The sequence below is a fragment of the Melanaphis sacchari genome, unplaced genomic scaffold, assembly GCF_002803265.2.
Source record: "Melanaphis sacchari strain LSU unplaced genomic scaffold, SCAv2.0 Contig4_pilon_pilon, whole genome shotgun sequence".
Lineage (NCBI taxonomy): Eukaryota > Metazoa > Arthropoda > Insecta > Hemiptera > Aphididae > Melanaphis > Melanaphis sacchari.
The window spans coordinates 3,593,839-3,609,770 of record NW_020271335.1 but is presented as its reverse complement, the minus strand read 5'-3'; the positions used below and the strand labels follow the sequence as shown (position 1 = coordinate 3,609,770).

The following is a 15,932-nucleotide window of genomic DNA, read 5'->3' as shown; positions in this document are numbered from 1 at the left end:
TATATTAGTTATTTTATTTAATCTAAATGTCTTATAATAGTAGAATCAAAGTGTTTTAGTATGGTTGTTATTGTATACAAGAATATTACAAATAAAAATATATAAATAACATTATACAATATAACTTTTAATATCATTCTACGATACATAAAAAACATTGGATTACAATATAACTATATGTATTCACAAGTTATTGTTTGGTATATTTCACTTGATTTAACCTATCATAATTTACTTTATGCAAAAAATTTTATTGAAATGTTTTCAATCTATAATAATGAACAAATCAAAAAATAATAAAAATAAATAATAGAAAACTAACAGTTTTAAACTTTTATACCATTTTTTAGAACAAAAATATATTATTTACGTAAAATAATTTTCTGACATGAGATGTATAGTGAAAGTGTCATAAAAAATAAAAACTATTTTTTTCATGATAGTGGTGTTACTAAAAAGATTATACTATTAGTGGGCGTAGATCATAACATTTTAACCACAAAATCTTCTGCATAATGAGATTATTTATCACATTTTAATTTATAGTATGTAATTGTATTAAGTACCTATACTTGTAATATATTTGCTCAAATTTGTTTTCCAATTCTTAAATACCAATAATGAATTTATTGTTTACTAACGATTTCTTCAACATCCATTTAATCAAAAAAGCATATCGAAAAAATAATATTTTCCAGCTACAAATACGAAGCTTTAGTACGAATAGGTCAATCGATCAATAGAATTTATTAATCAATCTCTTATGTTTTATACGATGATAAAAAATGAAGAAAACTCGTATAGCGGAATAATGTTTTTATTGATTAAATATTTTTTTTTCATTTTTTTTTATCTTTTTTATCTAACTCTTAGGCTTGCGCATGATCATTATTACTATAGCCATTTAACCTTACATGGTAAATGTATAGGTCCATCTATACCGATGTGTTGTAATTTATAAAAGTAATTGCATTAATTACACCGGGATTCATAAGATAGGTTAAATAGCGGTGGCGTCCTTTGCGCGCAAAATGGGATGCGTGAAAGAAGACGTGGTCTGCAAAGGTCGAGAAGAGGGGTCGAAATGGCCACAGGGAACAAGGCGAAATAAAAAGAGTGGTCACGACCGCGGTTAGCTAGCGGTTCTGGTTATACGTGATGTAATTATCCTGAACGAATTTATTCGCACCGGACATACACACATACACATGTGCGCGCGCACGCCTTTGCCATAAAGTACAACAGCTGACGGAGCAGGAGAAAGCGGAAAGTGAGATGTATATAAGGGAGAATAATACAGTGAAATGGCAAATAAGTGTGGTGTCGGAGAGGAAATGATATTGTGGGAAGCGAGGGTGGTAAATGTAACGGGCTCGATGCATAACGAATGGATAATGTTATAAAACGAACGGCCGGCGGGCACGCATTATTAATTTCAGTGGACAAGCACAAGAAAAAAAGATATTAAATGATATAAATTCTACCGTTATCATGAAAATATATTGGATATATATACTTATATATATATATATATATATATATATACATAGAGAGAAAGAAGAGAAAAAAAGGAAAGAGAGAGAGATAGATATATAATATTTGTTATTTTTTTTATTATTATTATTATTTATTGTTTTATTGTTTTGTATTTTTATTTTTTTTTATTTTTATTATTATTCTCGCCCAAATAAAAATAGATAAACAAACGTTTATACTGTTGTGTGACGACGGAAAACAAGAAAGATTAACGATTTGGCTACCGTCGACGCCAGTTTCGAAGAATATACCCAGCGATCATCTTCACATTATCGTCTGCCGAAACCTTATACCACCCCCGTCCTAACCTAACCGGAAAAAAAAATAAAATGAAACAAAACCGTTCCGCCGTCGCGTTTTACGATAACACAAAGGTCGTCTACGATTGTTGGTAAAAATATATACAATAATAGTATTATTGTTGTGACCCCGCGAACGTAATAATAATATCATATCTTGTACTGTATTGTAAGTCATGTTTTTATGTTTGGATGGACGTTTTGTCTGTTTACCAATAATAAAAATATAAAAAACAACTTTTCGTTTACTATAAATCACGAAATGCTCCCGTGGAACGAGAATATAAATAAATATCGATATATTTATTCTGTTACATTATTAAATGTTATTCTATACGGAGATGAAGCAGTAATATGTGTATAAATAAAAATGTATAAATATATCATATAGGAAAGATATCCTGGCTGACTGCAGATCCATGTTTAAAACGCAGCTTTGGTAAAATATTTTTTAATGGTTCTTAATAAATATGTTCTTAAACATTCCGACAGATAATTCATTAATGCATATATTATCATTGTGGATATCACATTAATATTGTAATTTTATTAAATTCGAAATATTTACCATATTTTTTTCTAGTAACCATTTATATAATCATTAAAATACATATTATTTGATTTAAAGATATAACCGTAAAGTAATCATATTTTTATAATAGTGTAATATCATCACGATTTATTAAGTGTTTAAAATATCTATACTTTTTAACTTATAGGGTAGGATTCCATAATCCTATGATATTATATTACATGTATGATTTTTCACTGATAATATGTTTAGCATAATTCTACAACCGGGAATGCTAAATTTAACACTTAAATATAACATATAGATATGACGAAAGTTGTAGAACGAATTTTATCAGTTATGTATATCTTTTGTAAAAGATACCTATTAGTTTTAAGTTTAACACACGTTCAAATGTAAACATGGTATACGGATAAAAGCAACTCCTGAGCACAAATTTACCAATAATTTTAAGTTCGTGGTAGATTGTATAGATTTTACGGATACCAAACTTAATACATAATAAATGATCATAAAATATTTTGTTAGCTTCAATATATTTTAATATTTATTAGTTTTACTACATTAAGATGTAATAGATAATACTTGGATACTACTAGAACGTCTAGAACGTTAATAGTTTATTGATAAATAAAATACTTTGATATTGTTGCTAAAATATACAATTATTATTTCAATGACAATTAAGTGGCTGAGTAAAAAAAAAATAACTCAAATTATACTTAATACATATGATAAATGATAATATAGAGATAATACTTTTAAAATTACAAAACAATAGAACCTTCTTGAATATGATTAATTTTTATCGGAAAATCTAGGATATCAATGACCATTGAATAGTATAAAGATACAAATAATTAAAGTAATAACGTACAATTATTTGTGTATACTTATAAAATTTATAAATTAATATATTATTATTAGATTATTAATTATTATATAATATGTATTAAAAATTAAATATCTGCATTCAGCATAATCTTATAATATTGATGTATGATTTTAAATTAAGCAGATTATGTTTCAATAAATAAACTTTTATGTTTAAAATTTATATGAATGGTTTATACATTATACTCATTACTCATAATATAGTCATATAAGTTTAATATTATATAGATATTTTGTAAAACATAATATTATGGTATACAATTTTTGTTTAGTGAAAGTTTTCTTTTAATGAAATGAAAACTATTATTTTTACACTGTAAAATTAATACAAATTTATCACGTCGATATTTCTTAATAGAATGAAGTTTACAATTATTTTATTATCATGTTATAAAAATAAATATATTTGATTTGAAAATTTTTATTTATTAAGTTTGATGACTTCTAATTATTAATTTAAAACTAAATAACTATTACATTTAACTCATGTTTTGCTTGAACAAGCTGTAAAGCTATACATATTCTATACCGATAACTACTCTATTAGCTAATACTATTAATAACTGTTAATATTTTTATTCAGTTTTAGAATTTGCGTAACGTTTTTTATGGTGCTTTATTTCACATAAGCAATTAAAAACTAAATAAATTATATCGATTTAAACCCATCCAGTTACTATTAACAAACTATATTAATTTCATAATATAATATTTTTCTTGATTAAGAATAAAAAAAGAATACTTCACACTTTTAAAAATTACTAAAGCTAAATTATCATTTTAAATCATATGACGTATTCAGTTCATATTTTTTTATTTCATTAAAACACTTAATGTTAATTATTACACAAACAAAATATTAAATTATGTTTTTATCATTATTTATTACACATTAAAAAATCTTAACATTTTGTATCTGTTTAAAAAAACATTTATATAATAAATTATTTTTACTTAAATAATAATTGTTTACTCTACAATATATTAAACGTTTTTTTTTTTTAGAATGTATTTAGTATTTTTTTTTACTTAGTGTCATAATTTTCGTTTAAAATTTTCTCATAACCACAAACTATTTACTAATAGTTTATAGTTATTTTATCAGTATCAACTAAAAGAATATAAATAGTATTTTATACCTTGAAGGTTATATATATTTTATTATTAACTTCTACAATTTTTTTTTTATATTTTATCTCGAAGGTTTAATTATGTTATATCCAACTTAAAATCTTTTTTCTTTAAAATGTTATGAAATTATATTAAAATCTTTTCATATGGTTACATTTACCTACATTAGTTAATTACGTGATACAGAATTTCTGTCTCTCGTCTCCTATAAATAATGTAAAATAATAATGTCTCCATGTCTGACGAACAATATCGATTCCTACAACAAGAGCAAAAGAAGTCTCTGTGGTACATGTTCATCTATCCGATTAACTTAATAAGTATTTTCAACTGCTAGCTGTGCATTCTTCTATTATTATTAAACTGATAAGTAATCGTCATTGGCTATGGACTCGTAGTTACACATATATTTATATACATAAATATATTATTGTTTCGTCGTTTTATTACCTAATATTTTAAAACAAATAAAAATATTAAACGGATTTTTATACATATTTTAATAATATGTATTATCTGATTTTAGCAATTTATTTTTATAAAAAAAATGTTAAGAAATAAATGCAATACTGATAAATGAACGTCATTTATGTTGACGTGTAAAATTTTGAATAATTTATATTACAGTTGTTGATATAAAAACCGTTATTACAATTTATATTCGTATTAAAAGTAACATGTTAAAAAAAATTCATAATGCATGAAATGTATAATATGTTATATTTCTCATATGTTTTGTGTTTACCTACACATACATTCAACTTTTATTCTAATTAATTTAATGAAATTTCAACAAATCCATTTCATTGAGTTTTCTGTATCAAATCAAGTAAACAAATTTCACATCATTATATTATTTGTATCTTTCTAATACCTATTATATATGTTGCTGCAGTGGATATTTTAACTAATAAACTGGGCGACAAAAATGTCGCTTTGAGAAAACTTTTTGTACCTAGTAGACTATATATTTAATTACTGGACTACAACGGTTTTTTTTGTAAAAATGACGATGTTTAAAATGATTATATAGTTATTCCTTACGTTTAATTTTGTAATTTATTTATATTTATATTTTTCGTTCAATTATTTGAATTTGGAAGTACAAATAATTATTGAAATTTTCTCCGATGAAAAACCCGTGTGACAATCGGCTTAGGTACTCATAGAATAATACAGTATGCAAGAAGCAATTTATTCTATGCAGCAATGCGACATGTTTCATCTGGACATCAGTCATTTCAACAAATATCTACAAATTGTTTTCGATTTTATTTTAGTTCTGGTTCCTACAAACTAATTATTATATTTATTTTAATGTGTTGTTTTTATACTTATATAATAATAATTATGTATACTGTATGTTGTTGATTCCTTTTTTTAACAAAAAAGAATAAGTTTAACTTATAAATTATTGTTACTTGTTAATATATTGTGAGTTTTAATTTTATTGTTAGATATACGTAGGTAAGATTTTATATGTTTATTTCTGAAAAGTATTTTTTAGGCATATATGTTGATTTTGATTATAACATGTAAAGTGAATTTTTTTTTTTAATGTTACCAAGTAATAATATCTAAAATTATTTACTGTGCTGTTGTATTTAACGTATTCAATGAAATATTATAGATCTACTATTTACATTTTGCAAGAACAATAGGTTATAATATTATATCTAACTATTCCGCTGTTACTATAAACCATAAACGCATAATATTAAATAACAATCGTAGTTTACTGACATTATAGTAAACGGCCTGAGTGGGTTTTACTCGATTTTCTCTTCTAATAATATAATATTACCTACTGACTACTGCAACATTCTTTGTAAGTGATCAAACATACTGCACATTCGATATTCATATATGGTATATTTCATGGGAAAAATCCTATCCCATATAAATCTTCATGTAGAATTTATCAAGATGACGAATTATTCGACGAAATAATAAAAAACCCTCTTCATATAATAGGTACGTATTTTGCGAACACTTCATACGTCGTCGTGCACGAGCAACGCTAGCTGTCTTCGTACAGGTTCATATTTCCGTGTGTGAAATACCTTTGTAAAATCCTCCAACGCACGATCTCACGTAGCATACTCTTTAGTCACTACAATATTAATTTCTATCTGTTCGAAAATCGTTGTTGTAGTAATAGTAGGTATGCGATTTACCGCGTTCAACTTGAAACGATACAAGAACAATAATAGTAATAATAATTATTATTTGTTCCTCGAGTGCCTTTATTGTTTTGGAAATACAATCAAACTCGGACAGCTTTCTGGATTGATATATATATATATAAATATAATATATGCGTTCACCGATATGTAAACAATAATACATTAATACATAAATTGTGTATTGAGCGAAAGACAGATGGATAGAGATATAAGACGTGCGTTTAATAGCAGACACGATAAGAGTGTGTGAAAGAGAAGAACTATTGGTAGAACGAATGGGGAAAATACCGCATACGAGTTATGAAGTCTTCTGATATCATACGGGTATTAGTTCGACGACGGGGGCAAATCCGATTTAATTGCGTAGTGTATACGCGTACCATACGTCTGCGTGTATCAAACAATTGCAAACATCTACTGAACCGGAAAAACAATAACGGAAACGACTTTGGCAGCAGAAAATATTGTTTTGAAAAGGAATCGTTTTCTTTTCTTATATATTTTCCGTTAAAGTTTTTCACTAGAATTACTCATTTTATGTGGTTATTATTATTTATATAAACAACAAAGTTAGTTTATTGCAATTTTCCACATCACGTTCGAAATAAATTTGAAGGCTGGATTTAAAGAATATTTTTTTCAAGTGGTCATCATTTAAGTTTTGTTTTCTTATATAATTTAAAAAATTCGATTTTAGAACAAAGAAAAAAAAAATGCAAAATCTAAAACAGATAAAACTATACCTCTATATCTATTTTATGTAATACCTAATTTTCGATGTGTCATGTTTAAATAGTGTAAATAACGAAATCAATGGTTATATGGTATTGAATCACAGAATATGTCAAGTAAAATAATAAAATATGACAAATTTCCAATTTCTTTAACAACAAAAAGATCCAATTAACAGTAGCGTAGTTCGTCTTTGTAAGGCACCTGAATTTTAGTATAACATCAATTACAATGTTACATACTAAATCGACAAAAGAGCATGATTTAACTAAAAATTAAGAAATTTAAAAATATTGAATTACATTAGACATAGAATTAAAAATATTTAAAAACTGAAAATATATTCTTGATCTTGATAAATTAAAACCGTGCCACGTGGACATGGTTCACTTAAAAGTTGTTGGGTCTAACAATAGACGCCTACTTCGCTTGTATGAATAATCCAAATAATCCAACACTAATAAATACACACCTTAAAAAAATTATAGTTATCATATTTTAATTTTAAATGTTTTCATATGACGTGGTATATTAAAGTTTAAAATTCAAAAATGACCATATTATATTTATTTTTTTCTTAGGTAGAGGTAATTTTTAAAATGTATAATATTTTTATGTAAAGTGCATATTTTATTAAAATTTATTGCAATAAACTTGTATCTAATATATAAATATTTAAGTTTTACTTCTTTTAAATAATTTACATAATATGACAATTTCAGGTTCAATGACATTCCAAGTATATGGTGGCAAATAAGTACGATTCTTATAGGAGGTGCGACTGCAATCACAATGATTGTGGCGGTATCTGCTGTATCTGCATGTTGCGTGACACATGTTATACAAAAGTCGACAGCCAAAGTCGCCGGATACTTGCAGCTGTTAGCTGGTAAGTATATTTTATTTTCGTTTTTTTTTTTTACTCCTTTTTCGCAGGACATTATTGATTCTATGATTTTGGAACAAGTCACGTATCCCATTATACTTCCTGCGAATAATAATAATAAAAAAAAAAAAATCGGAAAAAAGACCCTTAAAAATGTGTTGTTCGCCCGTTGAGTTATTCATGACGACTTCATAGACGATGAGGATCAGAGTGGGAAAAAATGACCTACGCGCTATCCTTTCAGCCCAATATAAGAGCCTCAGATACAGCCACTGCTGTTGTCGCTAATGGCCCGCTGTCATAACGCTTTCAAAACTTCGACGACGTGTGACCGTTTTAACAGTGCAAACACGTAATGGTACCCGAAAGCAGATATCCCACCAACCCTCTTTTCTAGTAAAGTGGGTTTTTTGAAATTAATCTTTTAAGAAGATTACTGACTATCGTTTTGTTATTTTCGCCGGTCCCCTCTTTGGCGATGCTGTAGAAAATATGGTTTTAAATTACAATCTACACAAATGAGTATCATCCAACCACAGTAAATATTTTCAGCTCTCAGAATATTCAGAGTCAATATTTTATAATATTTCAAAAATGTTTTATGTCATACATGTGAAATTCTATGTAGTATATAATTTATACGTATTAAGTGAACAAAAGTCATAAAATAAACTTTTATCAATAAATCAATAAAGGGAGAATTTCCATTACCCTGTACATTAGATTCAATAGATCATTTAAAATAATATATTACGTTTTTATTCAATGACAAACCATTGCCCACGATGAAATTAGCAGAAGTGGTCTCTAGCTAATATTATTAGAATATTTTATTATGAATTTGGATCGCTATTAATTATATATTTATTATGTATTAATGATATGTTAGGTTGGAAACATATTTATCCAAAAATAAACTATAATCAAATTTTAAATGATACTTGAAATTAAGCATAAAAAAAATATTATCTAATAAATGAAAAACATTTTATTTTAAAAACAATACATTCATTGCAATTATAATTATCACTGTGCAGGTCATTGCGATTTATACCATATTAACTACTTAACTATTTAACGACATAGCACGATTCTGCCCAGCTGGGCATACGTAAACTGCGCCCGAAATGTTATCTATGTTAAAAAGGTATAATGTAAACTGTGCCCAACAACTTAAGCTGTGTCCCGTTTGTAAAATAAACAAAACGTTTGACTTATTAAAGTCTCTGTGATTGTGCACTTTTTCAATTATATCATAGAAATGTAATTTTCGTTTAGAAATACCAACACGTTATCAAATAACTGCAGTTGCATTCTAAAAAAAAAAATTTACAAAATATAGTTAATAAATATAATAGTGGTGAACCTTCAATTTATGAATATTTAACAACAATATTTATAATATTCGTAATTATTTTACTTTTTAAAATCATATATTTTTTTATAATTCTTAATTTAATTTAATTTTAATTTTAATTATTCATATTATATGGTGTAATAAAAAGTATAAATTGAAAATTATTTTGCAAAAATATATATATTGATTTTTAAAGTTTTATCCGGGCGCAATTTACATGTCACCATTTTACATTTGATAAAAACTCGGGCGCATATGTGATTTTGGGTTTATTTGTATTTTTGACACAGTTTACAATCACCGGGTCAGCTTAAAACGGTTATAAGAAGATAGATAATTAATAAACAGAACATTTGTATTTTAACTTACGATGTAGCTGTGACAAAGTTCATGACGAGAAATAGTCTTACAAAGGACGAAAAGCTATTCTAGCACTGTGACTACCTTCCGACCATGGTTAGGTGCTCTACCCGTATTTATATAGGTTCTATCTTTTATCAATGACGTATAGTAGCATAATGATCTAATGACCTATACTTAATTATATAAACCGATAAAACTGTCTTGTTTTATTTTTCATTTTTGACCCAGGATTCTTGTACTTTAAGTTGTGCACGTACATATTACACAATGTAATAAGATTGTTATTAATACTAACTTCATATTCAAAATCAAGTATATAACTTGTAAAATTTATCATATATATTACACTTCAATTTTTTTTTGTTTTTAGGATTACTACACTATACTCAAAATCTAGTAACACAGTAACACAGATCCTTAAAAATAGATTATTATATACTGTTAGAGTTTTTAACATATTTGTATTATTCCAATTTTGAATTAATTAATTAAATTCCTTGTGTAATTATCAGTGTATCGGCCGCAATATATTCTCATTAAGTTATAACTAATGAAACATTCGTAGAAACAAAAGATCTTATCTCAAACATGCTAAGGTTAGTAATTTCAAATAAAACCATTCGGCAAAACAAACTGCAATTATTGCCATTCCTTCATTTACACTACCAAAGATTTACATAGTAGGAATTTTCTCATATAGCTTACATATTTCCTTTACCTATTTTTATCTTTCCATAGTTCTCACTAGTATATTAATTATACTTCAGAGTGTATTAATAATATGTTAAGATAAATATGTAAACTTTATAAATAGTATTTTTTTTTAAACTTTCATCTGAAAAAATTATACTTTACACATGTGTATTGTATTATTAGATAATAGTATTGTCTAATAAAAATGTCGATGATAATAATTTAATGCCGTACTTGAATTTACCAGACTTAATTAAAAAATACAGTGCATTTATGTTCGAAATTTTAATAGATGATAGTATTCACTATAATAATATGTCTATATATTTAAATAGGTACTCTAAATATAACAATTACATACATTTCTATACATAACAATGTTAATATATTTAGATCTAAAATCATTAGTATTAGCAACCAGATATTTTTTTACTTCACTTGTTTTTTTTTTATAAACCATCAAAAAACTTTTTATTTATTTTATATGAAAAATTATATAGAATAATCGAATTTATTCAAATAGGGACGAAACACAGCTGAACATAACTAATACAATTTATTTATACGTTGTCTAATAAAATACTAAAAATCAAAGTTTAAAACTATTAATTAATATATTTTTCGTGTTAAGAGGCATTAAATAATTTAGATGATATAGTATATATTTTGTCCTTTCAAATAAAAATGATTTAAGTTACGACTAAAGGTTTCAGAAGCAAATTAAAAAACATGAACCAGGGCAGTTTACTGCAGAGCCTTGATAACCATTTGACACGCATTTAAACTTTGCCGAGAAACATCAGTCCACGAACGGACGCTACTAAAAATGTAATAATATTAGCAGATAGTCTGATAAAAGAAAACATTAACTGACACTGGTTCTTTAATGTGGCTCAAGACCATAGTCAAAATAATTGACATCGTAAAAATAAATGTTATCCTAAGCGAAATGTTTACAAGCAGTTTTTAGAAAGAAGTATCTTTACATTATCATCTATTGTCAATTTGGTCTTCCTTAATTATTTTTAGCAGTCAAAATTATTATAGCATTTACAGTTGTTAAAACCGACCATCAACGAGCTGGATAATATTTGTTATTTTTGTCAACTTTATTTTTAATAAGTAAAATATATTTTATAATTATACCTATATAATGTGTATTATTCTATGTCATAGCACTAAGTCCAAACGATTTTATAACTTAACAATATTATTTTTATTTTCGATTTCTACTATACATGAGTATCACATTATTTAAAATGTAAAATATTATTCGTAAAAAGTATACAAGTATATTCATTTTTTTTTTAAATATTTATATTATAGAGTTGACTGGTAACATGTTACATTTTCTATTAAATTTAATGTGGTATATGATGTATATATTAAATATTATGTTTGTAAATAATATCGATGATAAATAGTTAAAATAATACTTGATACATAAATACAAAAATAATCAATAATAATGGTAGGTTATAACACTTAATTAATTAAAATTATGATATTATTTTTTTTTTAATTGCTATAACTAAAAATTATAATACTATTTTTATATTTTCTCATGATAAATTATCGTATTTGTAGTTTATATTGTTATTTGTTGAACCAAAATAATCGATTTGAAAATTTGGAATCCTTGCCAAATCAGTATAGTTTTTATAGTTTTATCCAGTTTCCACTCGATTTCTCAAAGAAAATACTGATACACAGAGTTCTCTTCTTCATTTTCCTTACTAGATTTCCGTTATTTAAAGAATTTTTATGATCAGGTATCTCAAGAAAAGTAGCCCCAGTCATAAACTAACCAGACCTCGGTATGTTCCTTTAGAAAGCATCCGTGGGTAATAAGATATATCAATAACATTGTTTATAGTATTTATATTAAATTTACCTACACATTATTGTATTTTATTTTAATCCATCATTGATCGCCAAGTTTTATTTCCTTTGGCAAAATTTAATTCTTATAAATTAAATGTTGTCCTAAATATTTTTAAATGGCGTGAGTAATTTAAAAATTATAATCTTGGAATTGTATTTCATATAATTCTATTAAATCCGCCATAATGTTTATGGGTCCGGTAATTTCAACGCATAACTTAATATGTTATAGCCCACAATTTAAATTTAAATAAAAGATTAATCTTATAATATAATTGGTTTTAGTAAAGTGTATTATTATAATAAGCAATAATAATAATTATAATTTAATATTTAATTAATTTGTTGTATTTAACTTTAAAGGTGTATTTTAATAAAATTTAAATTAAATATTTAAATAAATATGATTTGCGATGACTTATCTTACGCTGAAATTACTGAATTGAAATTCCACAGCAACATGATTATTATTTTATTATACAATGGATATAAAACATTTTAAGCTAATTAAATTTACTCTTAAAGTAAAATTAAAGACTAAAAAAACTTTTCACAAAAATGAATAGGTCTTAATACATTTTGTGGTCTATTGAAACAGAATTAACAATTAGATAATGTAATTGTTTAATTTAAAATTACCATTGGAAATATTCAATAATAAATACATTGTACAAAAAATACATAAACTTGGTTATAATTCATATATACTTCAAGTGCTTTAAAACGTTAAATATGATATTCTTCTTCCAAAACACCCAAATACATTAGAAACATAAGAACGATAGGTACACTGTACACTGTACACTGTACACCATAAAATCGTAATACGAAAAGTTTAATATAACAGATATTTATTTTGTATTTAGAAGGTTTTTGGCGAGTTGCATTCAATTAACATACTATTAAATGTAGGTGTTTTATAAATTAAATTATAATTTATCAATATTTTTATTCTGAGTATTAGTATTTGCTATTTTCTTAAGTATTATTTTAATCTTTTGCAAACGTAAATTTATGTTTAATAGACATAAGTTATATAAATATTGAATGCATGTACGTATATTTTAGCATTCTGAAGAGGCTATCTATTAATGGAGCTTTAGGCAGAGATCATTGAGTTCATTCAAATAATAAGATGAATATAAAGCTATTTTATAAAATGTATATATAATTTAATGAGAAATAAAATGATTTAAACAAAATAATAATTGAAAAATCCAACATTTAATATTTTGTTTAACTACATATTTTATTTATTTAGTAATTATTTGTACTGTACATTTTATAAGTTTTATTTATTATTAAATTCAATCTATGTATTATTTTTTATGTAGTTGTCTAATATATAAAATTATTTTTCTTAAAATAAACCAATTAATATGTTTTTTTATAAATAAATGTATTTAAGTATAAGGTATTTACCAAAATATTGATAAATTAATAATAATTTACACGGTATATTAATCTATTTAAATTATATAATATACCTATACAAATATGAATCTTAACCATTTTTTTAGTACCTGCATACAAAGTGTTATATTTGCAGGATTCATAGACATTGATGAAACTAGCATTGTAAAAATAATTCTAAACAAGACTTCAATTTATCCAAAATTAGACAAAAATTATATTTAATTTTAATAACATTTATTAACCTAATACTAAATCAAAATCTCTCAAGAAATCAAAAAATGGCTTTTATAAGTACAATTATACTTCAAGTCAAAATATATTCTTATAAGAGTGTAAATGTATAACTTTTGAGCTTATCTAACGCTAGATAAATATATAAGCTGAAAAAATAGAAAAATAATCATACATTAATTTAACAGCTACAATAGCAGCATTCATCATAAGAAAAATGTGCCAATATTGTATTAATATATCTGAATATCTATATATAATATATCAATAGTAGATTATATTGAGATGACGAACAATTTAGTTTAACAATTCGTTAACCTTTTCTTTAGAAAATGTGCAACGGAAGTTATAAAATAAATCGTTTATTTACATTCGAACTAGGTGAAATTTTATAAAATCTAATAATACACAATTGTTCTCTCTATTTTTATAATGGTATATATTATTTGATTATTTCAAACGTAAATCCATTATGGTGGACGGTTTTGATAACGAAATGCAATTGTTACCGAATCAACCACTGGAAATTTCTCCTCTCTCGTCCTTCGTCCATAAAAATAAAAAAAACACTATAGAAAGGCGGCGAAAAGCGGTAGTAAGTTGCCCCCGATTGTCCCGGGTGCGCCTAATTACTTTACAAATACTCCGGATCAAATGGTCCGGAAACATTTAATCACAGTTTCGGCATTTTTACGCTACACCGAACTGGTTAAGCTTCCACCGAATATTGATAGACGTTTATTGGCATAAACCCCCACTTCTCATTGACCGTTCCACGTAGCTGTACATAGTGTTTTTGAATATATTATTTGTAAGACCCTACTTATCTATTCTATAAAACATTTTAATTAAGTGATTTTATTCTATAATTTATGACTATGATTTAAACTATCACATATTATCATAACAGAAAACCAGTAATTATAAATTATTTCTAACAAAAATCATAATTTATTAATAAAGAATTATGAATTTAAATAAACTAAAATAAATATATTATATAAGTCTGTAATATGTACAAGTATATTAATATGATAAAACTAAAAATACAATTGGAGGCTTTTTTTACGTACAAATTACTAACGCCATAAAAAATTAATTCATTAAAAACCTTTAATAGAAATTAATGCATTTTTTCCAGTTGGTAGGTATACGTATTATATTATATTGTTAGTGCGGTAACTTTTAGAGCAATCGATAACGAATCCACTTAATAAATGCAGCAGATCCCATAGTCAATGTTTATATTTAATATTGTTGATTATAAATTATAATTGACTATATGCACAGATGAAAACAACATTAAATGTTTTATAAAAATGTTATTTATCGTAAATAATAAACATTTATTAAAAACCAAGGAAGTTATTGCATATAAATTCATCAACATTTAAACATCAAACATTTATAATTGATAAAATATCTAAACCCGTTCATTTTATAATTAAATAAAATCGATTTAAACGAAAACTGGTGTTGCATAAATATTCTCATTATTTCATAATAAACTTTGTAAACTATGTAACTAAACTTTACTTTTGAAAAAAGCAAATATTGTAAGACCAACACATTCGTCGCTTCATTTAGAATTTAATATTAAAATAGGAGTTGTCAAATCAAGCGTATCAGCTCAAAAGCCACCCCGGTTATATCTTTACGTTTTCAAGCAATGATAAATGATTGAAATAATATAATTTTGAAAGAAATTTTGAACACAACAATTATTGAGATTTAGTTCAAAATGGCTGATTTCCTAAACATCTTTTATACAAGTGCGTATTTTAGTTTTATG

General features: G+C 25.1%; 1 protein-coding gene across 1 annotated transcript in view; it reads left to right on the top strand.

Moving 5' to 3' along the window:
- The window catches only part of LOC112599147 (LHFPL tetraspan subfamily member 1 protein-like), a 217,147-nt gene that overhangs the window by 155,584 nt on the left and 45,631 nt on the right, over nt 1–15,932 (top strand). Inside the window, exon 4 of the mRNA XM_025345924.1 lies at nt 8,033–8,199. Coding sequence (XP_025201709.1) covers nt 8,033–8,199 — 167 coding nt within the window. The remainder of the gene's footprint in view (nt 1–8,032; nt 8,200–15,932) is intronic.